At 43.9% G+C, this 24014-nt stretch overlaps 1 protein-coding gene across 1 annotated transcript in view; it reads left to right on the top strand.

Annotated features, from left to right (window-relative positions):
* LOC109887079 (ryanodine receptor 2) overlaps positions 1-24014 on the top strand; it is a 307522-nt gene that overhangs the window by 205539 nt on the left and 77969 nt on the right. Inside the window, 8 exon segments of the mRNA XM_031820923.1 lie at positions 1056-1296; positions 3529-3616; positions 3972-4064; positions 4941-5111; positions 5261-5320; positions 19204-19338; positions 21722-21834; positions 22479-22575. Of these exon segments, the coding sequence (XP_031676783.1) occupies positions 1056-1296; positions 3529-3616; positions 3972-4064; positions 4941-5111; positions 5261-5320; positions 19204-19338; positions 21722-21834; positions 22479-22575 (998 nt within the window).

Here is a 24014-nt window from a genome sequence, read left to right as displayed (position 1 = left end):
TGTTATGTAGTGTTAGGTAGTGTTAGGTAGTGTTATGTAGTGTTATGTAGTGTTATGTAGTGTTATGTATATTATATTATGCCTATGATGTATTTATATATTTTACTTGTTGTTTTGTTTCCTGTTTGAACCTCAGGAAGAGTAGTAATTTGGTCGATACAAATTAAATTCTAAAATTGCATGTTGATCGACGGGGAAGCCTGAATTGGTTGACCGGCAGGTGGGTGGGTGTTCAGAAACACAGCGGTTACCCACACTTTACTTGTCTTCAACCCTTCTATGCCGTAGGAGCATAGGTCACCCACATGACCAAGCAGTTTCCCATACTGGATATGTGTTGTTACTGCATGTGGTAGTGATCATGTGTTGGGACACAGCAACCAAAATGCATTGTTTCTAAATGAAAACAAACTGTAGAATCATCCAGAGTGAAACACCACCATCGTTGTTTAAATAAGAAAACAAACTGTTATATCATCTAGAGTGAAACACCACCATCGTTGTTTAAATAAGAAAACAAACTGTTATATCATCTAGAGTGAAATACCACCATCGTTGTTTAAATAAGAAAACAAACTGTAGAATCATCCAGAGTGAAACACCACCATCGTTGTTTAAATAAGAAAACAAACTGTTATATCATCTAGAGTGAAACACCACCATCGTTGTTTAAATAAGAAAACAAACTGTAGAATCATCCAGAGTGAAACACCACCATCGTTGTTTAAATAAGAAAACAAACTGTTATATCATCTAGAGTGAAACACCACCATCGTTGTTTAAATAAGAAAACAAACTGTAGAATCATCCAGAGTGAAACACCACCATCGTTGTTTAAATAAGAAAACAAACTGTAGAATCATCCAGAGTGAAACACCACCATCGTTGTTTAAATAAGAAAACAAACTGTTATATCATCTAGAGTGAAACACCACCATCGTTGTTTAAATAAGAAAACAAACTGTAAAATCATCTAGAGTGAAACACCACCATCGTTGTTTCCCACCAGTCTCTCTCTCTCTAACTGTCCTTCTCTATTCTGTCCTCGCCTCCAGTGTTCTCTCAGCCAATCATTGGTAAGGCAAAGGGGGGGCTGTTGAAGACCCACTTTCTGCCGCTGATGGAGAAGTTGAGGAAGAAGGCTGCCACCGTACTGCAGGATGAGGAACAGATGAAGGCCGAGGGACGAGGGGAGATGTCTGAGGCTGAACTACTCATCCTGGATGAGTTTACCATCCTGATCAGAGACCTCTATGCCTTTTATCCGCTACTCATCCGCTTTGTAGACTACAACAGGTAACTAGACATTCTACCTCCTCCTCCTCCATGTTGCTGACTACAACAGGTAACTAGACATTCTACTTCCTCCTCCTCCATGTTGCTGACTACAACAGGTACCTAGACATTCTACTTCCTCCTCCTCCATGTTGCTGACTACAACAGGTAACTAGACATTCTACCTCCTCCATGTTGCTGACTACAACAGGTAACTAGACATTCTACCTCCTCCTCCTCCATGTTGCTGACTACAACAGGTAACTAGACATTCTACTTCCTCCTCCTCCATGTTGCTGACTACAACAGGTAACTAGACATTCTACTTCCTCCTCCTCCATGTTACTGACTACAACAGGTAACTAGACATTCTACCTCCTCCATGTTGCTGACTACAACAGGTAACTAGACATTCTACTTCCTCCTTCTCCATGTTGCTGACTACAACAGGTAACTAGACATTCTACCTCCTCCTCCTCCATGTTGCTGACTACAACAGGTAACTAGACATTCTACTTCCTCCTCCTCCATGTTGCTGACTACAACAGGTAACTAGACATTCTACTTCCTCCTCCTCCATGTTGCTGACTACAACAGGTAACTAGACATTCTACTTCCTCCTTCTCCATGTTGCTGACTACAACAGGTAACTAGACATTCTACTTCCTCCTCCTCCATGTTGCTGACTACAACAGGTAACTAGACATTCTACTTCCTCCTCCTCCATGTTGCTGACTACAACAGGTAACTAGACATTCTACTTCCTCCTCCTCCATGTTGCTGACTACAACAGGTAACTAGACATTCTACTTCCTCCTCCTCCATGTTGCTGACTACAACAGGTAAGTAGACATTCTACTTCCTCCTCCTCCATGTTGCTGACTACAACAGGTAACTAGACATTCTACCTCCTCCATGTTGCTGACTACAACAGGTAAGTAGACATTCTACTTCCTCCTCCTCCATGTTGCTGACTACAACAGGTAACTAGACATTCTACCTCCTCCTCCTCCATGTTGCTGACTACAACAGGTAAAGGACCAGTGGGGTAAAGTGAGAGGAGTGGGTGGATCAATAACCAAAGTGTTTTATAAAAAGTTGTTAAAGACGTGATGCCAGTTGCTGCTGTTGGTCTGACTGTTTTATCCAACTAAATACTGTAACTTGTTTCTAGTGGTCTGACTGTTTTATCCAACTAAATACTGTAACTTGTTTCTAGTGGTCTGACTGTTTTATCCAACTTAAAGTCTACTGTAACTTGTTTCTAGTGGTCTGACTGTTTTATCCAACTAAATACTGTAACTTGTTTCTAGTGGTCTGACTGTTTTATCCAACTAAATACTGTAACTTGTTTCTAGTGGTCTGACTGTTTTATCCAACTTAAAGTCTACTGTAACTTGTTTCTAGTGGTCTGACTGTTTTATCCAACTTAAAGTCTATTGTAACTTGTTTCTAGTGGTCTGACTGTTTTATCCAACTTAAAGTCTATTGTAACTTGTTTCTAGTGGTCTGACTGTTTTATCCAACTTAAAGTCTACTGTAACTTGTTTCTAGTGGTCTGACTGTTTTATCCAACTTAAAGTCTACTGTAACTTGTTTCTAGTGGTCTGACTGTTTTATCCAACTTAAAGTCTATTGTAACTTGTTTCTAGTGGTCTGACTGTTTTAATCCAACTTAAAGTCTACTGTAACTTGTTTCTAGTGGTCTGACTGTTTTATCCAACTTAAAGTCTACTGTAACATGTTTCTAGTGGTCTGACTGTTTTATCCAACTTAAAGTCTACTGTAACTTGTTTCTAGTGGTCTGACTGTTTTATCCAACTTAAAGTCTATTGTAACTTGTTTCTAGTGATCTGACTGTTTTATCCAACTTAAAGTCTACTGTAACTTGTTTCTAGTGGTCTGACTGTTTTATCCAACTTAAAGTCTACTGTAACTTGTTTCTAGTGGTCTGACTGTTTTATCCAACTTAAAGTCTACTGTAACTTGTTTCTAGTGGTCTGACTGTTTTATCCAACTTAAAGTCTACTGTAACTTGTTTCTAGTGGTCTGACTGTTTTATCCAACTTAAAGTCTACTGTAACTTGTTTCTAGTGGTCTGACTGTTTTATCCAACTTAAAGTCTACTGTAACTTGTTTCTAGTGGTCTGACTGTTTTATCCAACTTAAAGTCTATTGTAACTTGTTTCTAGTGGTCTGACTGTTTTATCCAACTAAATACTGTAACTTGTTTGCAATGTGTTTTTATCTTAGGGCCAAATGGCTGAAAGAATCGAACCCTGAGGCTGAGGAGCTCTTCCGCATGGTAGCAGAGGTCTTCATATTCTGGTCCAAGTCTCATGTAAGCTACACAGAGACAAGTTCACATATCAATCGTCACATCACTGTAACAGTTTCCAGGAAACATGTAATGTCTTAATCACTCTGTGATAGTTTCTACTGGTCGTCACCAAGGCACTCTGAAAGTGCGCTCTATTAAAATCCCATTACATTCTAGGAATTCTTCAGCATTTCTTTCTGCAATAAATACATTTTACATTTGCTTGCCTGGCAGCGAGAACTAGAAGACTGTGATGTATCTCTAGAGCGTTCATGTATGTCTGTTCTTCTCCAAGTCCCCTGTCAGGCTGCAGGATACATTTGCATAAATCCTTGGCAATATCCAACACTGAAATATTTTATTTCTTCCACTGCAGAATTTTAAACGGGAGGAGCAGAACTTTGTGGTTCAGAATGAGATCAACAATATGTCCTTCCTCATCACAGACACCAAGTCAAAGATGTCCAAGGCAAGTGATGTTATATAGATGGTACGAGCGTGACTATTTTTTTTTTTTACATTGATATGTACAATTTAGGTGTACTATGACTCTGTATAGCATATATAAGTCAAAGAGCTTTGTCCCCCAAATATGAAGACGACTGCACAGTAAGTTGTGATGACTGAACATAATTAAATGGATAAGTTGTTCTTGGCCTGAAATGTGGCTTGGTGTTCAGAAAGAACAAGAGAGGACCCAGTACAGAGCCAGTAGTGAGACATTATAGAGAACCTAGTACAGAGCCCTGGGGGACACCTGGTGAGACATTAAAGAGGACCGAGTACAGAGCCCTGGGGGACACCAGTAGTGAGACATTAAAGAGGACCTAGTGCAGAGCCCTGGGGGACACCAGTAGTGAGACATTAAAGAGGACCTAGTGCAGAGCCCTGGGGGACACCAGTAGTGAGACATTAAAGAGGACCTAGTGCAGAGCCCTGGAGGACACCAGTGTTGATACATTAAAGAGGACCTAGTACAGAGCCCTGGGGGACACCAGTAGTGAGACATTAAAGAGGACCTAGTGCAGAGCCCTGGGGGACACCAGTAGTGAGACATTAAAGAGGACCTAGTACAGAGCCCTGGGGGACACCAGTAGTGAGACATTAAAGAGGACCTAGTGCAGAGCCCTGGGGGACACCAGTAGTGAGACATTAAAGAGGACCTAGTGCAGAGCCTTGGGGGACACCAGTAGTGAGACATTAAAGAGGACCTAGTGCAGAGCCCTGGGGGACACCAGTAGTGAGACATTAAAGAGGACCTAGTGCAGAGCCCTGGGGGACACCAGTAGTGAGACCAGGTGGTGCTGCTGACTTGTTGACTTGTCACCTGGTTTCTCCCCTCTAGGGAGCCGTGTCCGACCAGGAGAGGAAGAAGATGAAGAGGAAGGGTGATCGCTACTCCATGCAGACCAGCCTCATCGTAGCAGCGTTGAAGAGACTACTTCCTGTAGGACTGAATATCTGCGCTCCAGGAGACCAGGAACTGATCGCTCTGGCCAAGATCCGCTTCAGTCAGGTAAATCACTTAAGTCTCTAATGAAACGGTAAGGTGTCTCATTGTTATTCTTTAACTCCCCAGTAAGTAGAACAGCCCAGATTCCATGGGCCCCCTGTTTGCTACCGTCAACCCTATGAATCAGTGTTTCTTTGATGTTTTGACCACAGAAAGACACAGAGGACGAGGTGCGGGAGATCATCAGAAACAACCTGCACCTGCAGGGAAAGGTGACCACTACTTAATTACTTCATCTCAGTTGTGACATCATCAGCATGTACTCCCCCATACTCATCTACACCATGCTACAGTATTGTAGTACTATACAACGTGGTACATACTAATCTACACCATGCTACAGTATTGTAGTACTATACAACGTGGTACATCTACACCATGCTACAGTATTGTAGTACTATACAACGTGGTACATCTACACCATGCTACAGTATTGTAGTACTATACAACGTGGTACATCTACACCATGCTACAGTATTGTAGTACTATACAACGTGGTACATACTAATCTACACCATGCTACAGTATTGTAGTACTATACAACGTGGTACATCTACACCATGCTACAGTATTGTAGTACTATACAACGTGGTACATCTACACCATGCTACAGTATTGTAGTACTATACAACGTGGTACATCTACACCATGCTACAGTATTGTACTATACGTTGTATAAGCTGACTCGATACTTCACCCAATAAGAAGTCAATTTGGATGAAGTTAAGTATTAGTCCTAAAAAGACAGAGAGGTTTCATTTGTCTTTCATAAACCTGCATGTACCGTCTCCCTCCATTCCTCCAGCTCACCATCTCTCTCTGTCTCTCTGTCTCCATCTCACCGTTCTCTCTGCATGTCTGCATGTCCATCGCCACCCTTCCTCCTCCGTCACCATCCTCAGTACCGAGTGTTTCACTTCAAAAAGATGGTGAAGAAGTTGATCATAGTGATGAAGTGGATGAAGAGTCAGCAGGCCTCCAAACCTCCGGCCTTAGAGATGCCCGGCGGGCACAAACGTCTGGCTGGCACCCGCAAGCGCTCTGCCACTATGGAGAGTAGCTATACCCACCGGCCTCCCAGGACCACCCGGGCAGGCATCAAGAAGGCCTCGTCTGTGGATTATGTGATGCACCATGGGCACGGGCAGGGGCAGGGCAATGCCCCGGGTAGAGCCACTGATATCCTGGGCACGTCCAGAATTCGAGAGGGCCACCTGGGGGCCTTAGGGCAGAGCATGTATGGGTGTAATACTGCGTTGGTGGGTAGCCCATGATCCTCACAACCTTAACCCTTAACCCTTAGCCCTTAGCCTGTAACTCTTAGCCTGTTTCTGAGACAGCATATAAAAAACTAGGCATTTAACTAGGCAAGTCAGTTAAGAACAAATTCTTATTTTCAATGACGGCCTAGGAACAGTGGGTTAACTGCCTTGTTCAGGGGCAGAACGACAGATGTTTACATTGTAAGCTCAGGGATTCGATCTTGCAACCTTTCGGTAACTAGTCCAACGCTCTAACCACTAGGCTACCCTGCCGTCACGATATATAACAAGGCCGTTAGAAAATGCCAGACGAGCTCAGTCTTCTAAGTTGATCACTAATAATCAGAATAATTCAAAAGTGCTGTTCTCGACCATTGATGGACTGATAAATCCTACCGCAGGAAAACCTCTGTGAACTTTTCTGCCAGCATATTTCAGAGATAAGATAACTAACGTTAGGCTGGGTATCAGTCAAGCAAGAACTAGTGAGGAGTTTGTTATGAGCCGTAGCCTACCACTCAAAGGCAATATGGATAGATTTTCTCTGGTTGACACAGACATGCTCAGGAAAGTGATATCACAACTTAAGTCTTTTGCCTGCCTTCTCGATCCCCACCACCTTCTTCAAAACAAATGACATATCTGAAGAAGTGCAAGCTATTGTTAATCACTCCCCTTTCATAGGCACTTTCCCCACTAAAAACCTGCCATGGTGAAACAAGCTATTGTTAATCACTCCCCTTTCATAGGCACTTTCCCCACTAAAAACCTGCCATGGTGAAACAAGCTATTGTTAATCACTCCCCTTTCATAGGCACTTTCCCCACTAAAAACCTGCCATGGTGAAACAAGCTATTGTTAATCACTCCCCTTTCATAGGCACTTTCCCCACTAAAAACCTGCCATGGTGAAACAAGCTATTGTTAATCACTCCCCTTTCATAGGCACTTTCCCCACTAAAAACCTACCATGGTGAAACAAGCTATTGTTAATCACTCCCCTTTCATAGGCACTTTCCCCACTAAAAACCTGCCATGGTGAAACAAGCTATTGTTAATCACTCCCCTTTCATAGGCACTTTCCCCACTAAAAACCTGCCATGGTGAAACAAGCTATTGTTAATCACTCCCCTTTCATAGGCACTTTCCCCACTAAAAACCTGCCATGGTGAAACAAGCTATTGTTAATCACTCCCCTTTCATAGGCACTTTCCCCACTAAAAACCTGCCATGGTGAAACAAGCTATTGTTAATCACTCCCCTTTCATAGGCACTTTCCCCACTAAAAACCTGCCATGGTGAAACAAGCTATTGTTAATCACTCCCCTTTCATAGGCACTTTCCCCACTAAAAACCTGCCATGGTGAAACAAGCTATTGTTAATCACTCCCCTTTCATAGGCACTTTCCCCACTAAAAACCTGCCATGGTGAAACGGCCTTCTTAAGAAAAGTCATCTAGATTTTTTTCAGCTCTTAGCAATTTTCAGCCGATCTCCAACCGTCCATTCTTACGCAACATTCTGGGGAAAATTGGTTTTCAAACAGCTAAATTATTTCTTAAGTGCCAACTGTATTTTTGAATAATTCCAATCTGGTTTCGGTGCCCACTACAGGACAGAGACAGCCTTAGTTCAAGAGGTAAATTATCTTAGAGCCGACACAGATGCCAAACAGCTCTCTGTCCTTGTACTCTTAATTGCTGCATTCGACACTGTTGACCGTGGTTTCCTTCTGGGCAGACTGGAGAGGTTGGTTTGACCTTTCTGGTTCAGGAGATGTTGGTTTGATCTCGCTGGTTCAGGAGATTTTGGTTTGACCACTCCGGTTCAGGAGAGGTTGGTTTGACCTCTCTGGTTCAGGAGAGGTTGGTTTGACCTCTCCGGTCCAGTTCTAAATTGGTTTAGGACCGATTTAACCGGTCAAACGTTTTTTTTGTCACTCTTGGTGAACATAATACATATCACGTGGCATTCCACAAGGTTCAGTTTTGGGTCCGGTACTGTTCAGTTTATATACAGGTATGTTACCCCTTGGCAGCATTATCAGTCTGGTACTGTAAAGTCTATATACAGGTATGTTACCCCTTGGTACCGTTATCAGTCTGGTACTGTTCAGTTTATATATGTTACCCCTTGGTACCGTTATCAGTCTGGTACTGTTCAGTTTATATATGTTACCCCTTGGTACCGTTATCAGTCTGGTACTGTTCAGTTTATATATGTTACCCCTTGGTACCGTTATCAGAAAGCACAGCATTGATTTTCACTGCTACGAAGACGAAACTTTGCATTTCTGTGTCACCAGAGAATTTTATGTCCACGGATAAATTATTCAACTGTATTAGTGATTTAAATACTTGGATGGCTCACAACTTCCTCCAGCTCGAGGTACTTATTGTTGAAGCCAAAGCACAGAGAGAGAATATAGCCTCACGTTTTAATTTGCGGGCAATAAAGATAAGACACCAGGTTAAAAAAACCTAGTTGTTGCTTTAGAATCTGAACTCAATTTCAAATCGCATTTGTAATTTGACCAAAATAGCTTTTTACCACTTGAGGAACATTGCCACGGTGCGGCCGTTTCCCTATCAGTCTGATACAGAGAGACTCATCCATGCTTTTATTACAAGCAGGCTTGACTACTGTAATGCTCTCCTGTCTGGTCTACCCAAGAAAGCCATTTGTCAACAGCAAAACATACAGAATGCTGCAGCGCGGCTACTGACCAAGACCAGATGGAGAGCACACATTACACCTGTTTTAAGGTCTCTGCACTGGCTGCCTGTGGGTTTTAGAATACATTTTAAGATACATTTTAAGATTCTTCTATTGGTTTTTAAATCCATCCACGATGGTTCACCCCAATACATGTCAGACATGCTTTTAAGTTCTGTACCCAGTCGGTCCTCTAGTTACTATGCCCCCAGTCAGTCCCTCAGGTCCTCTGGTTCTGGCTGTTTAACTATCCCAAAGCCTAAGAAGAAAAGACATGGAGCTTCTAGTTACTAAGCACCCAGCCTCTAGTTACTAAGCCCCCAGCCTCTAGTTACTAAGCCCCCAGCCTCTAGTTACTAAGCCCCCAGCCTCTGGAATAGCCTGCCTGGGGACCTGGGGGGGACCAAGAGGCATGGAGAGGCAGTCTTTAGTTACTATGCTCCCAGCCTCTGGAATAGCCTGCCTGAGGACCTGGGGGTGACCAAGAGGCATGGAGAGGCAGCCTCTAGTTACTATGCCCCCAGCCTCTGGAATAGCCTGCCTGAGGACCTGGGGGGGACCAAGAGGCATGGAGAGGCAGCCTCTAGTTACTATGCCCCCAGCCTCTGGAATAGCCTGCCTGAGGACCTGGGGGAGACCAGGAGGCATGGAGAGGCAGCCTCTAGTTACTAAGCCCCCAGTCTTTAGTTACTAAGCCCCCAGCCTCTGGAATAGCCTGCCTGAGGACCTGGGGGAGACCAAGAGGCATGGAGAGGCAGCCTCTAGTTACTAAGCCCCCAGCCTCTAGTTACTAAGCCCCCAGCCTCTAGTTACTAAGCCCCCAGCCTCTAGTTACTAAGCCCCCATCCTCTGCAATAGCCTGCCAGAGAAACTGAGGGGGGGGGCTGAAACTGTGGACATATTCAAAACAGATCTTAAACATACCTTTTTAACGTAGCCTTTCCTCAGGGTGCTTGTCATTCGTTCAGTTCTTATTGTTATTCTGTAGTTTTATTCTGAGTCTGATATGTGTTGCGTTCCATGTCTGATATGTGTTGCGTTCCATGTCTGATATGTGTTGCGTTCCATGTCTGATATGTGTTGCGTTCCATGTCTGATATGTGTTGCGTTCCATGTCTGATATGTGTTGCGTTCCATGTCTGATATGTGTTGCGTTCCATGTCTGATATGTGTTGCGTTCCATGTCTGATATGTGTTGCGTTCCATGTCTGATATGTGTTGCGTTCCATGTCTGATATGTGTTGCGTTCCATGTCTGATATGTGTTGCGTTCCATGTCTGATATGTGTTGCGTTCCATGTCTGATATGTGTTGCGTTCCATGTCTGATATGTGTTGCGTTCCATGTCTGATATGTGTTGCGTTCCATGTCTGATATGTGTTGCGTTCCATGTCTGATATGTGTTGCGTTTCATGTCTGATATGTGTTGCGTTCCATGTCTGATATGTGTTGCGTTCCATGTCTGATATGTGTTGCGTTCCATGTCTGATATGTGTTGCGTTCCATGTCTGATATGTGTTGCGTTCCATGTCTGATATGTGTTGCGTTCCATGTCGGATATGTGTTGCGTTCCATGTCGGATATGTGTTGCGTTCCATGTCGGATATGTGTTGTGTTCCATGTCGGATATGTGTTGCGTTCCATGTCTGATATGTGTTGCGTTCCATGTCTGATATGTGTTGCGTTCCAGGTCTGATATGTGTTGCGTTCCATGTCTGATATGTGTTGCGTTCCATGTCTGATATGTGTTGCGTTCCATGTCTGATATGTGTTGCGTTCCATGTCTGATATGTGTTGCGTTCCATGTCTGATATGTGTTGCGTTCCATGTCTGATATGTGTTGCGTTCCATGTCTGATATGTGTTGCGTTCCATGTCTGATATGTGTTGCGTTCCATGTCTGATATGTGTTGCGTTCCATGTCTGATATGTGTTGCGTTCCATGTCTGATATGTGTTGCGTTCCATGCCTGATATGTGTTGCGTTCCATGCCTGATATGTGTTGCGTTCCATGTCTGATATGTGTTGCGTTCCATGTCTGATATGTGTTGCGTTCCATGTCTGATATGTGTTGCGTTCCATGTCTGATATGTGTTGCGTTCCATGTCTGATATGTGTTGCGTTCCATGTCTGATATGTGTTGCGTCCATGTCTGATATGTGTTGCGTTCCATGTCTGATATGTGTTGCGTTCCATGTCTGATATGTGTTGCGTTCCATGTCTGATATGTGTTGCGTTCCATGTCTGATATGTGTTGCGTTCCATGTCTGATATGTGTTGCGTTCCATGTCTGATATGTGTTGCGTTCCATGTCTGATATGTGTTGCGTTCCATGTCTGATATGTGTTGCGTTCCATGTCTGATATGTGTTGCGTTCCATGTCTGATATGTGTTGCGTTCCATGTCTGATATGTGTTGCGTTCCCATGTCTGATATGTGTTGCGTTCCATGTCTGATATGTGTTGCGTTCCATGTCTGATATGTGTTGCGTTCCATGTCTGATATGTGTTGCGTTCCATGTCTGATATGTGTTGCGTTCCATGTCTGATATGTGTTGCGTTCCATGTCTGATATGTGTTGCGTTCCATGTCTGATATGTGTTGCGTTCCATGTCTGATATGTGTTGCGTTCCATGTCTGATATGTGTTGCGTTCCATGTCTGATATGTGTTTGCGTTCCATGTCTGATATGTGTTGCGTTCCATGTCTGATATGTGTTGCGTTCCATGTCTGATATGTTGCGTCCATGTCTGATTTTGCGTTCCATGTCTGATATGTGTTGCGTTCCATGTCTGATATGTGTTGCGTTCCATGTCTGATATGTGTTGCGTTTCATGTCTGATATGTGTTGCGTTCCATGTCTGATATGTGTTGCGTTCCATGTCTGATATGTGTTGCGTTCCATGTCTGATATGTGTTGCGTTCCATGTCTGATATGTGTTGCGTTCCATGTCGGATATGTGTTGCGTTCCATGTCGGATATGTGTTGCGTTCCATGTCGGATATGTGTTGCGTTCCATGTCGGATATGTGTTGCGTTCCATGTCGGATATGTGTTGCGTTCCATGTCTGATATGTGTTGCGTTCCATGTCTGATATGTGTTGCGTTCCATGCCTGATATGTGCTGCGTTCCATGCCTGATATGTGTTGCGTTCCATGCCTGATATGTGTTGCGTTCCATGTCTGATATGTGTTGCGTTCCATGTCTGATATGTGTTGCGTTCCATGTCTGATATGTGTTGCGTTCCATGTCTGATATGTGTTGCGTTCCATGTCTGATATGTGTTGCGTTCCATGTCTGATATGTGTTGCGTTCCATGTCTGATATGTGTTGCGTTCCATGTCTGATATGTGTTGCGTTCCATGTCTGATATGTGTTGCGTTCCATGTCTGATATGTGTTGCGTTCCATGTCTGATATGTGTTGCTTCCATGTCTGATATGTGTTGCGTTCCATGTCTGATATGTGTTGCGTTCCATGTCTGATATGTGTTGCGTTCCATGTCTGATATGTGTTGCGTTCCATGTCTGATATGTGTTGCGTTCCATGTCTGATATGTGTTGCGTTCCATGTCTGATATGTGTTGCGTTCCATGTCTGATATGTGTTGCGTTCCATGTCTGATATGTGTTGCGTTCCATGTCTGATATGTGTGCGTTCCATGTCTGATATGTGTTGCGTTCCATGTCTGATATGTGTTGCGTTCCATGTCTGATATGTGTTGCGTTCCATGTCTGATATGTGTTGCGTTTCCATGTCTGATATGTGTTGCGTTCCATGTCTGATATGTGTTGCGTTCCATGTCTGATATGTGTTGCGTTCCATGTCTGATATGTGTTGCGTTCCATGTCTGATATGTGTTGCGTTCCATGTCGGATATGTGTTTGCGTTCCATGTCGGATATGTGTTGCGTTCCATGTCGGATATGTGTTGCGTTCCATGTCGGATATGTGTTGCGTTCCATGTCGGATATGTGTTGCGTTCCATGTCGGATATGTGTTGCGTTCCATGTCTGATATGTGTTCGTCCTGCGATTCCATGCTGATATGTGCTGCGTTCCATGCCTGATATGTGTGGCGTTCCATGCTGATATGTGTTGCGTCCATGTCTGATATGTGTTGCGTTCCATGTCTGATATGTGTTGCGTTCCATGTCTGATATGTGTTGCGTTCCATGTCTGATATGTGTTGCGTTCCATGTCTGATATGTGTTGCGTTCCATGTCTGATATGTGTTGCGTTCCATGTCTGATATGTGTTTGCGTTCCATGTCTGATATGTGTTGCGTTCCATGTCCTGATATGTGTTGCGTTCCATGTCTGATATGTGTTGCGTTCCATGTCTGATATGTGTTGCGTTCCATGTCTGATATGTGTTGCGTTCCATGTCTGATATGTGTTGCGTTCCATGTCTGATATGTGTTGCGTTCCATGTCTGATATGTGTTGCGTTCCATGTCTGATATGTGTTGCGTTCCATGTCTGATATGTGTTGCGTTCCATGTCTGATATGTGTTGCGTTCCATGTCTGATATGTGTTGCGTTCCATGTCTGATATGTGTTGCGTTCCATGTCTGATATGTGTTGCGTTCCATGTCTGATATGTGTTGCGTTCCATGTCTGATATGTGTTGCGTTCCATGTCTGATATGTGTTGCGTTCCATGTCTGATATGTGTTGCGTTCCATGTCTGATATGTGTTGCGTTTCATGTCTGATATGTGTTGCGTTCCATGTCTGATATGTGTTGCGTTCCATGTCTGATATGTGTTGCGTTCCATGTCTGATATGTGTTGCGTTCCATGTCTGATATGTGTTGCGTTCCATGTCGGATATGTGTTGCGTTCCATGTCGGATATGTGTTGCGTTCCATGTCGGATATGTGTTGCGTTCCATGTCGGATATGTGTTGCGTTCCATGTCGGATATGTGTTGCGTTCCATGTCTGATATGTGTTGCGTTCCATGTCTGATATGTGTTGCGTTCCATGCCTGATATGTGCTGCGTTCCATGCCTGATATGTGTTGCGTTCCATGCCTGATATGTGTTGCGTTCCATGTCTGATATGTGTTGCGTTCCATGTCTGATATGTGTTGCGTTCCATGTCTGATATGTGTTGCGTTCCATGTCTGATATGTGTTGCGTTCCATGTCTGATATGTGTTGCGTTCCATGTCTGATATGTGTTGCGTTCCATGTCTGATATGTGTTGCGTTCCATGTCTGATATGTGTTGCGTTCCATGTCTGATATGTGTTGCGTTCCATGTCTGATATGTGTGCGTTCCATGTCTGATATGTGTTGCGTTCCCATGTCTGATATGTGTTGCGTTCCATGTCTGATATGTGTTGCGTTCCATGTCTGATATGTGTTGCGTTCCATGTCTGATATGTGTTGCGTTCCATGTCTGATATGTGTTGCGTTCCATGTCTGATATGTGTGCGTTCCCATGTCTGATATGTGTTGCGTTCCATGTCTGATATGTGTTGCGTTCCATGTCTGATATGTGTTGCGTTCCATGTCTGATATGTGTTGCGTTCCATGTCTGATATGTGTTGCGTTCCATGTCTGATATGTGTTGCGTTCCATGTCTGATATGTGTTGCGTTCCATGTCTGATATGTGTTGCGTTCCATGTCTGATATGTGTTGCGTTCCATGTCTGATATGTGTTGCGTTCCATGTCTGATATGTGTTGCGTTCCATGTCTGATATGTGTTGCGTTCCATGTCTGATATGTGTTGCGTTCCATGTCTGATATGTGTTGCGTTCCATGTCTGATATGTGTTGCGTTCCATGTCTGATATGTGTTGCGTTCCATGTCTGATATGTGTTGCGTTCCATGTCTGATATGTGTTGCGTTCCATGTCTGATATGTGTTGCGTTCCATGTCTGATATGTGTTGCGTTCCATGTCTGATATGTGTTGCGTTCCATGTCTGATATGTGTTGCGTTCCATGTCTGATATGTGTTGCGTTCCATGTCTGATATGTGTTGCGTTCCATGTCTGATATGTGTTGCGTTCCATGTCTGATATGTGTTGCGTTCCATGTCTGATATGTGTTGCGTTCCATGTCTGATATGTGTTGCGTTCCATGTCTGATATGTGTTGCGTTCCATGTCGGATATGTGTTGCGTTCCATGTCTGATATGTGTTGCGTTCCATGTCTGATATGTGTTGCGTTCCATGTCTGATATGTGTTGCGTTCCATGTCTGATATGTGTTGCGTTCCATGTCTGATATGTGTTGCGTTCCATGTCTGATATGTGTTGCGTTCCATGTCTGATATGTGTTGCGTTCCATGTCTGATATGTGTTGCGTTCCATGTCTGATATGTGTTGCGTTCCATGTCTGATATGTGTTGCGTTCCATGTCTGATATGTGTTGCGTTCCATGTCGGATATGTGTTGCGTTCCATGTCGGATATGTGTTGCGTTCCATGTCGGATATGTGTTGCGTTCCATGTCTGATATGTGTTGCGTTCCATGTCTGATATGTGTTGCGTTCCATGTCTGATATGTGTTGCGTTCCATGTCTGATATGTGTTGCGTTCCATGTCTGATATGTGTTGCGTTCCATGTCTGATATGTGTTGCGTTCCATGTCTGATATGTGTTGCGTTCCATGTCTGATATGTGTTGCGTTCCATGTCTGATATGTGTTGCGTTCCATGTCTGATATGTGTTGCGTTCCATGTCTGATATGTGTTGCGTTCCATGTCTGATATGTGTTGCGTTCCATGTCTGATATGTGTTGCGTTCCATGTCTGATATGTGTTGCGTTCCATGTCTGATATGTGTTGCGTTCCATGCCTGATATGTGTTGCGTTCCATGTCTGATATGTGTTGCGTTCCATGTCTGATATGTGTTGCGTTCCATGTCTGATATGTGTTGCGTTCCATGTCTGATATGTGTTGCGTTCCATGTCTGATATGTGTTGCGTTCCATGTCTGATATGTGTTGCGTTCCATGTCTGATATGTGTTGCGTTCCATGTCTGATATGTGTTGCGTTCCATGTCTGATATGTGTTGCGTTCCATGTCTGATATGTGTTGCGTTCCATGTCTGATATGTGTTGCGTTCCATGTCTGATATGTGTTGCGTTCCATGTCTGATATGTGTTGCGTTCCATGTCTGATATGTGTTGCGTTCCATGTCTGATATGTGTTGCGTTCCATGTCTGATATGTGTTGCGTTCCATGTCTGATATGTGTTGCGTTCCATGTCTGATATGTGTTGCGTTCCATGTCTGATATGTGTTGCGTTCCATGTCTGATATGTGTTGCGTTCCATGTCTGATATGTGTTGCGTTCCATGTCTGATATGTGTTGCGTTCCATGTCTGATATGTGTTGCGTTCCATGTCTGATATGTGTTGCGTTCCATGTCTGATATGTGTTGCGTTCCATGTCTGATATGTGTTGCGTTCCATGTCTGATATGTGTTGCGTTCCATGTCTGATATGTGTTGCGTTCCATGTCTGATATGTGTTGCGTTCCATGTCTGATATGTGTTGCGTTCCATGTCTGATATGTGTTGCGTTCCATGTCTGATATGTGTTGCGTTCCATGTCTGATATGTGTTGCGTTCCATGTCTGATATGTGTTGCGTTCCATGTCTGATATGTGTTGCGTTCCATGTCTGATATGTGTTGCGTTCCATGTCTGATATGTGTTGCGTTCCATGTCTGATATGTGTTGCGTTCCATGTCTGATATGTGTTGCGTTCCATGTCTGATATGTGTTGCGTTCCATGTCTGATATTGTGTTGCGTTCCATGTCTGATATGTGGTTGCGTTCCATGTCTGATATGTGTTGCGTTCCATGTCTGATATGTGTTGCGTTCCATGTCTGATTGTGTTGCGTTCCATGTCTGATATGTTTGGTTCCAGTCTGATATGTGTTTGCTTCATGTCTGATTATGTGTTGCGTTCCATGTCTGATATGTGTTTGCGTTCCATGTCTGATATGTGTTGCGTTCCATGTCTGATATGTGTTTGCGTTCCATGTCTGATATGTGTTTGCGTTCCATGTCTGATATGTGTTGCGTTCCATGTCTGATATGTGTTGCGTTCCATGTCTTGATATGTGTTGCGTTCCATGTCTGAATATGTTTGCGTCCATGTCTGATATGTGTTGCGTTCCATGTCTGATATGTGGTTGCGTTCCATGTCTGATATGTGTTGCGTTCATGTCTGATATGTGTTTGCGTTCCATGTCTGATATGTGTTGCGTTCCATGTCTGATATGTGTTGCGTTCCATTCTGATATGTGTTGCGTTCCATGTCTGATATGTGTTGCGTTCCATGTCTGATATGTGTTGCGTTTCATGTCTGATATGTGTTGCGTTCCATGTCTGATATGTGTTGCGTTCCATGTCTGATATGTGTTGCGTTCCATGTCTGATATGTGTTGCGTTCCATGTCGGATATGTGTTGCGTTCCATGTCTGATATGTGTTGCGTTCCATGTCGGATATGTGTTGCGTTCCATGTCGGATATGTGTTGCGTTCCATGTCGGATATGTGTCGTTCCATGTCTGATTGTGTTGCGTTCCAGGTCTGATATGTGTTGCGTTCCATGTCTGATATGTGTTGCGTTCCATGTCTGATATGTGTTGCGTTCCATGTCTGATATGTGTTTGCGTTCCATGTCTGATATGTGTTGCGTTCCATGTCTGATATGTGTTGCGTTCCATGTCTGATATGTAGTTGCGTTCCATGTCTGATATGTGTTGCGTTCCATGTCTGATATGTGTTGCGTTTCCATGTCTGATATGTGTTGCGTTCCATGGTCTGATATGTGTTGCGTTCCATGCCTGATATGTGTTGCGTTCCATGCCTGATATGTGTTGCGTTCCATGCTGATATGTGTTGCGTTCCATGCCTGATATGTGTTGCGTTCCATGCCTGATATGTGTTGCGTTCCATGTCTGATATGTGTTGCGTTCCATGTCCTGATATGTGTTTGCGTTCCATGTCTGATATGTGTTGCGTTCCATGTCTGATATGTGTTGCGTTCCATGTCTGATATGTGTTGCGTTCCATGTCTGATATGTGTTGCGTTCCATGTCTGATATGTGTTGCGTTCCATGTCTGATATGTGTTGCGTTCCATGTCTGATATGTGTTGCGTTCCATGTCTGATATGTGTTGCGTTCCATGTCTGATATGTGTTGCGTTCCATTCTGATATGTGTTGCGTTCCATGTCTGATATGTGTTGCGTTCCATGTCTGATATGTGTTGCGTTCCATGTCTGATATGTGTTGCGTTCCATGTCTGATATGTGTTGCGTTCCATGTCTGATATGTGTTGCGTTCCATGTCTGATATGTGCTGCGTTCCATGTCTGATATGTGCTGCGTTCCATGTCTGATATGTGTTGCGTTCCATGTCTGATATGTGTTGCGTTCCATGTCTGATATGTGTTGCGTTCCATGTCTGATATGTGTTGCGTTCCATGTCTGATATGTGTTGCGTTCCATGTCTGATATGTGTTGCGTTCCATGTCTGATATGTGTTGCGTTCCATGTCTGATATGTGTTGCGTTCCATGTCTGATATGTGTTGCGTTCCATGTCTGATATGTGTTGCGTTCCATGTCTGATATGTGTTGCGTTCCATGTCTGGTATGTGTTGCGTTCCATGTCTGATATGTGTTGCGTTCCATGTCTGATATGTGTTGCGTTCCATGTCTGATATGTGTTGCGTTCCATGTCTGATATGTGTTGCGTTCCATGTCTGATATGTGTTGCGTTCCATGTCTGGTATGTGTTGCGTTCCATGTCTGATATGTGTTGCGTTCCATGTCTGATATGTGTTGCGTTCCATGTCTGATATGTGTTGCGTTCCATATCTGATATGTGTTGCGTTCCATGTCTGATATGTGTTGCGTTCCATGTCTGATATGTGTTGTATAAATACATCTTGATTTGATTTGATTCGTGCTGAAAAAGCCAACTCTTATTTTTTGGTATGCCGATGACTATAGGAGTTGGATAGAAAACCCAAACACGGAGACCAGGTTAACGAACCTTAACCCTCACAGTGAAATCACGTAGCCTTGCTTAGACCTCAGACATGGTTAGACCTCCTGTTTCTCCTCAACCCCAATAATGTATTCTCTCTCTGTGTGTGTAGCTGGAGGATCCTGCTATCCGCTGGCAGATGGCTCTGTATAAGGATCTTCCTAACAGGAGCGAGGACACGTCAGACCCGGAGAAGACTGTAGAGAGAGTCCTGGACATCGCTCACGTCCTCTTCTATCTAGACCAGGTGGGTTCTGGGAAACATCAGGGTTCATTTAGGGCATGCAATGGAAAATGTTTTAAAACGTTTAAGTAACAGAAAACCAGGCTGTCCGTCTCTCTTTCTGCCTGTTTTCTTTGGTTTATAGTCATTTTAAAATGTTTTTTCATGGAAAATGTTTTTCTCAGTTTGGTGCCTATTGAACATTGAGTTGTGTGAATCGGTAACGTTGAGTTGTGTGAATCGGTGACGTTGAGTTGTGTGAATCGGTAATGTTGAGTTGTGTGAATCGGTAACGTTGAGTTGTGTGAATCGGTGACGTTGAGTTGTGTGAATCGGTAACGTTGAGTTGTGTGAATCGGTAACGTTGAGTTGTGTGAATCGGTAACGTTGAGTTGTGTGAATCGGTAACGTTGAGTTGTGTGAATCGGTAACGTTGAGTTGTGTGAATCGGTGACGTTGAGTTGTGTGAATCGGTAACGTTGAGTTGTGTGAATCGTTACGTTGAGTTGTGTGAATCGGTTAACGTTGAGTTGTGTGAATCGGTAACGTTGAGTTGTGTGAATCGGTAACGTTGAGTTGTGTGAATCGGTGACGTTGAGTTGTGTGAATCGGTAACGTTGAGTTGTGTGAATCGGTAACGTTGAGTTGTGTGAATCGGTTAACGTTGAGTTGTGTGAATCGGTAACGTTGAGTTGTGTGAATCGGTAACGTTGAGTTGTGTGAATCGGTGACGTTGAGTTGTGTGAATCGGTAACGTTGAGTTGTGTGAATCGGTGACGTTGAGTTGTGTGAATCGGTAACGTTGAGTTGTGTGAATCGGTTACGTTGAGTTGTGTGAATCGGTAACGTTGAGTTGTGTGAATCGGTAACGTTGAGTTGTGTGAATCGGTAACGTTGAGTTGTGTGAATCGGTTAACGTTGAGTTGTGTGAATCGGTAACGTTGAGTTGTGTGAATCGGTAACGTTGAGTTGTGTGAATCGGTAACGTTGAGTTGTGTGAATCGGTGACGTTGAGTTGTGTGAATCGGTTAACGTTGAGTTGTGTGAATCGGTGACGTTGAGTTGTGTGAATCGGTAACGTTGAGTTGTGTGAATCGGTTACGTTGAGTTGTGTGAATCGGTTAACGTTGAGTTGTGTGAATCGGTAACGTTGAGTTGTGTGAATCGGTAACGTTGAGTTGTGTGAATCGGTGACGTTGAGTTGTGTGAATCGGTAACGTTGAGTTGTGTGAATCGGTTACGTTGAGTTGTGTGAATCGGTTAACGTTGAGTTGTGTGAATCGGTAACGTTGAGTTGTGTGAATCGGTAACGTTGAGTTGTGTGAATCGGTAACGTTGAGTTGTGTGAATCGGGTGACGTTGAGTTGTGTGAATCGGTAACGTTGAGTTGTGTGTATCGGTAACGTTGAGTTATGTGAATCGGTGACGTTGAGTTGTGTGAATCGGTGACGTTGAGTTGTGTGAATCGGTTAACGTTGAGTTGTGTGAATCGGTGACGTTGAGTTTGTGTGAATCGGTAACGTTGAGTTGTGTGAATCGGTAATGTTGAGTTGTGTGAATCGGTAACGTTGAGTTGTGTGAATCGGTAACGTTGAGTTGTGTGAATCGGTAATGTTGAGTTGTGTGAATCGGTAATGTTGAGTTGTGTGAATCGGTAACGTTGAGTTGTGTGAATCGGTTACGTTGAGTTGTGTGAATCGGTAACGTTGAGTTGTGTGAATCGGTAACGTTGAGTTGTGTGAATCGGTAACGTTGAGTTGTGTGAATCGGTAACGTTGAGTTGTGTGAATCGGTAACGTTGAGTTGTGTGAATCGGTAACGTTGAGTTGTGTGAATCGGTAACATTGAGTTGTGTGAATCGGTTAACGTTGAGTTGTGTGAATCGGTAACATTGAGTTGTGTGAATCGGTAACGTTGAGTTGTGTGAATCGGTAATGTTGAGTTGTGTGAATCGGTAACGTTGAGTTGTGTGAATCGGTAACGTTGAGTTGTGTGAATCGGTAATGTTGAGTTGTGTGAATCGGTAATGCTGAGTTGTGTGAATCGGTAACGTTGAGTTGTGTGAATCGGTAACGTTGAGTTGTGTGAATCGGTAACATTGAGTTGTGTGAATCGGTTAACGTTGAGTTGTGTGAATCGGTTAACGTTGAGTTGTGTGAATCGGTAACATTGAGTTGTGTGAATCGGTAACGTTGAGTTGTGTGAATCGGTAACGTTGAGTTGTGTGAATCGGTAACGTTGAGTTGTGTGAATCGGTAAGGTTGAGTTGTGTGAATCGGTTAACGTTGAGTTGTGTGAATCGGTAACGTTGAGTTGTGTGAATCGGTAAGGTTGAGTTGTGTGAATCGGTTAACGTTGAGTTGTGTGAATCGGTAACGTTATGCCTCTCCGTTTCCTCTTCCTGTAGGTGGAACATCCACAAAGGAGCAAGAAGGCTGTGTGGCACAAGCTGCTCTCTAAACAGAGGAAGAGGGCTGTAGTGGCCTGTTTCAGAATGGCTCCCCTGTATAACCTACCCAGGTAAACATGTCTCCCCTGTATAACCTGCCCTGGTAAACATGGCTCCCCTGTATAACCTACCCAGGTAAACATGGCTCCCCTGTATAACCTACCCAGGTAAACATGTCTCCCCTGTATAATCTACCCAGGTAAACATGTCTCCCCTGTATAACCTACCCAGGTAAACATGTCTCCCCTGTATAACCTACCCAGGTAAACATGTCTCCCCTGTATAACCTACCCAGGTAAACATGGCTCCACTGTATAACCTACCCAGGTAAACATGGCTCCCCTGTATAACCTACCCAGGTACACATGGCTCCTCTTGCCTTACCTAACTAACCCTAACTTACCCAGGTAAACATGTCTCCACGTGCCTTACCTAACTAACCCTAACTCTAATTTACCCAGGTAAACTTCTCTCCACGTGCCTTACCTAACTAGCCCTCTCTTTCACCCTGCTCCACCCCCACATGTAAATGAACATATTCCTGTCATCTCCTGGTGAATCAACGGGCCTCAGCAGTACATCTTCAGAAAACCCTGTTCTGTGCAGTTTTATAAAGGATCACTGTCCAACTACTACTTCCTGTCCAGGACAGACTTCTCTCTCTCTCTCTCATTCATCCATTCACCTCTGATGACTTCTCTCTGTCTCCCACCAGGCACCGGGCGGTCAACCTGTTTCTACAGGGATATGAGAAGTCCTGGATTGAGACTGAGGAGCACTACTTTGAGGATAAGCTCATAGAGGACCTGGCTGTAAGTGTTACTCCATTGATAAGCCCATAGAGGACCAGACTGTAAGTGTTCCTCCATTGATAAGCCCATAGAGGACCAGACTGTAAGTGTTCCTGTAAGTGTTACTCCATTGATAAGCCCATAGAGGACCAGACTGTAAGTGTTCCTCCATTGATAAGCCCATAGAGGACCAGACTGTAAGTGTTCCTGTAAGTGTTACTCCATTGATAAGCCCATAGAGGACCAGACTGTAAGTGTTCCTGTAAGTGTTCCTCCATTGATAAGCCCATAGAGGACCAGACTGTAAGTGTTCCTGTAAGTGTTCCTCCATTGATAAGCCCATAGAGGACCAGACTGTAAGTGTTCCTCCATTGATAAGCCCATAGAGGACCAGACTGTAAGTGTTCCTCCATTGATAAGCCCATAGAGGACCAGACTGTAAGTGTTCCTGTAAGTGTTCCTCCATTGATAAGCCCATAGAGGACCAGACTGTAAGTGTTCCTGTAAGTGTTACTCCATTGATAAGCCCAGAGAGGACCAGACTGTAAGTGTTCCTCCATTGATAAGCCCATAGAGGACCAGACTGTAAGTGTTCCTGTAAGTGTTCCTCCATTGATAAGCCCATAGAGGAACAGACTGTAAGTGTTCCTCCATTGATAAGCCCATAGAGGACCAGACTGTAAGTGTTCCTGTAAGTGTTCCTACATTGATAAGCCCATAGAGGACCAGACTGTAAGTGTTCCTCCATTGATAAGCCCATAGAGGACCAGACTGTAAGTGTTCCTGTAAGTGTTACTCCATTGATAAGCCCATAGAGGACCAGACTGTAAGTGTTCCTCCATTGATAAGCCCATAGAGGACCAGACTGTAAGTGTTCCTGTAAGTGTTCCTCCATTGATAAGCCCATAGAGGACCAGACTGTAAGTGTTCCTCCATTGATAAGCCCATAGAGGACCAGACTGTAAGTGTTCCTCCATTGATAAGCCCATAGAGGACCAGACTGTAAGTGTTCCTGTAAGTGTTCCTCCATTGATAAGCCCATAGAGGACCAGACTGTAAGTGTTCCTGTAAGTGTTACTCCATTGATAAGCCCAGAGAGGACCAGACTGTAAGTGTTCCTCCATTGATAAGCCCATAGAGGACCAGACTGTAAGTGTTCCTGTAAGTGTTCCTCCATTGATAAGCCCATAGAGGAACAGACTGTAAGTGTTCCTCCATTGATAAGCCCATAGAGGAACAGACTGTAAGTGTTCCTCCATTGATAAGCCCATAGAGGACCAGACTGTAAGTGTTCCTCCATTGATAAGCCCATAGAGGACCAGACTGTAAGTGTTCCTCCATTGATAAGCCCATAGAGGACCAGACTGTAAGTGTTCCTGTAAGTGTTACTCCATTGATAAGCCCATAGAGGACCAGACTGTAAGTGTTCCTCCATTGATAAGCCCATAGAGGACCAGACT

The sequence above is a fragment of the Oncorhynchus kisutch genome, unplaced genomic scaffold (assembly GCF_002021735.2).
Source record: "Oncorhynchus kisutch isolate 150728-3 unplaced genomic scaffold, Okis_V2 scaffold3741, whole genome shotgun sequence".
NCBI classification, from domain to species: Eukaryota; Metazoa; Chordata; class Actinopteri; order Salmoniformes; family Salmonidae; genus Oncorhynchus; species Oncorhynchus kisutch.
The sequence above is the reverse complement of the archived record's forward strand: the minus strand, read 5'-3'. Positions and strand labels throughout refer to the sequence as shown.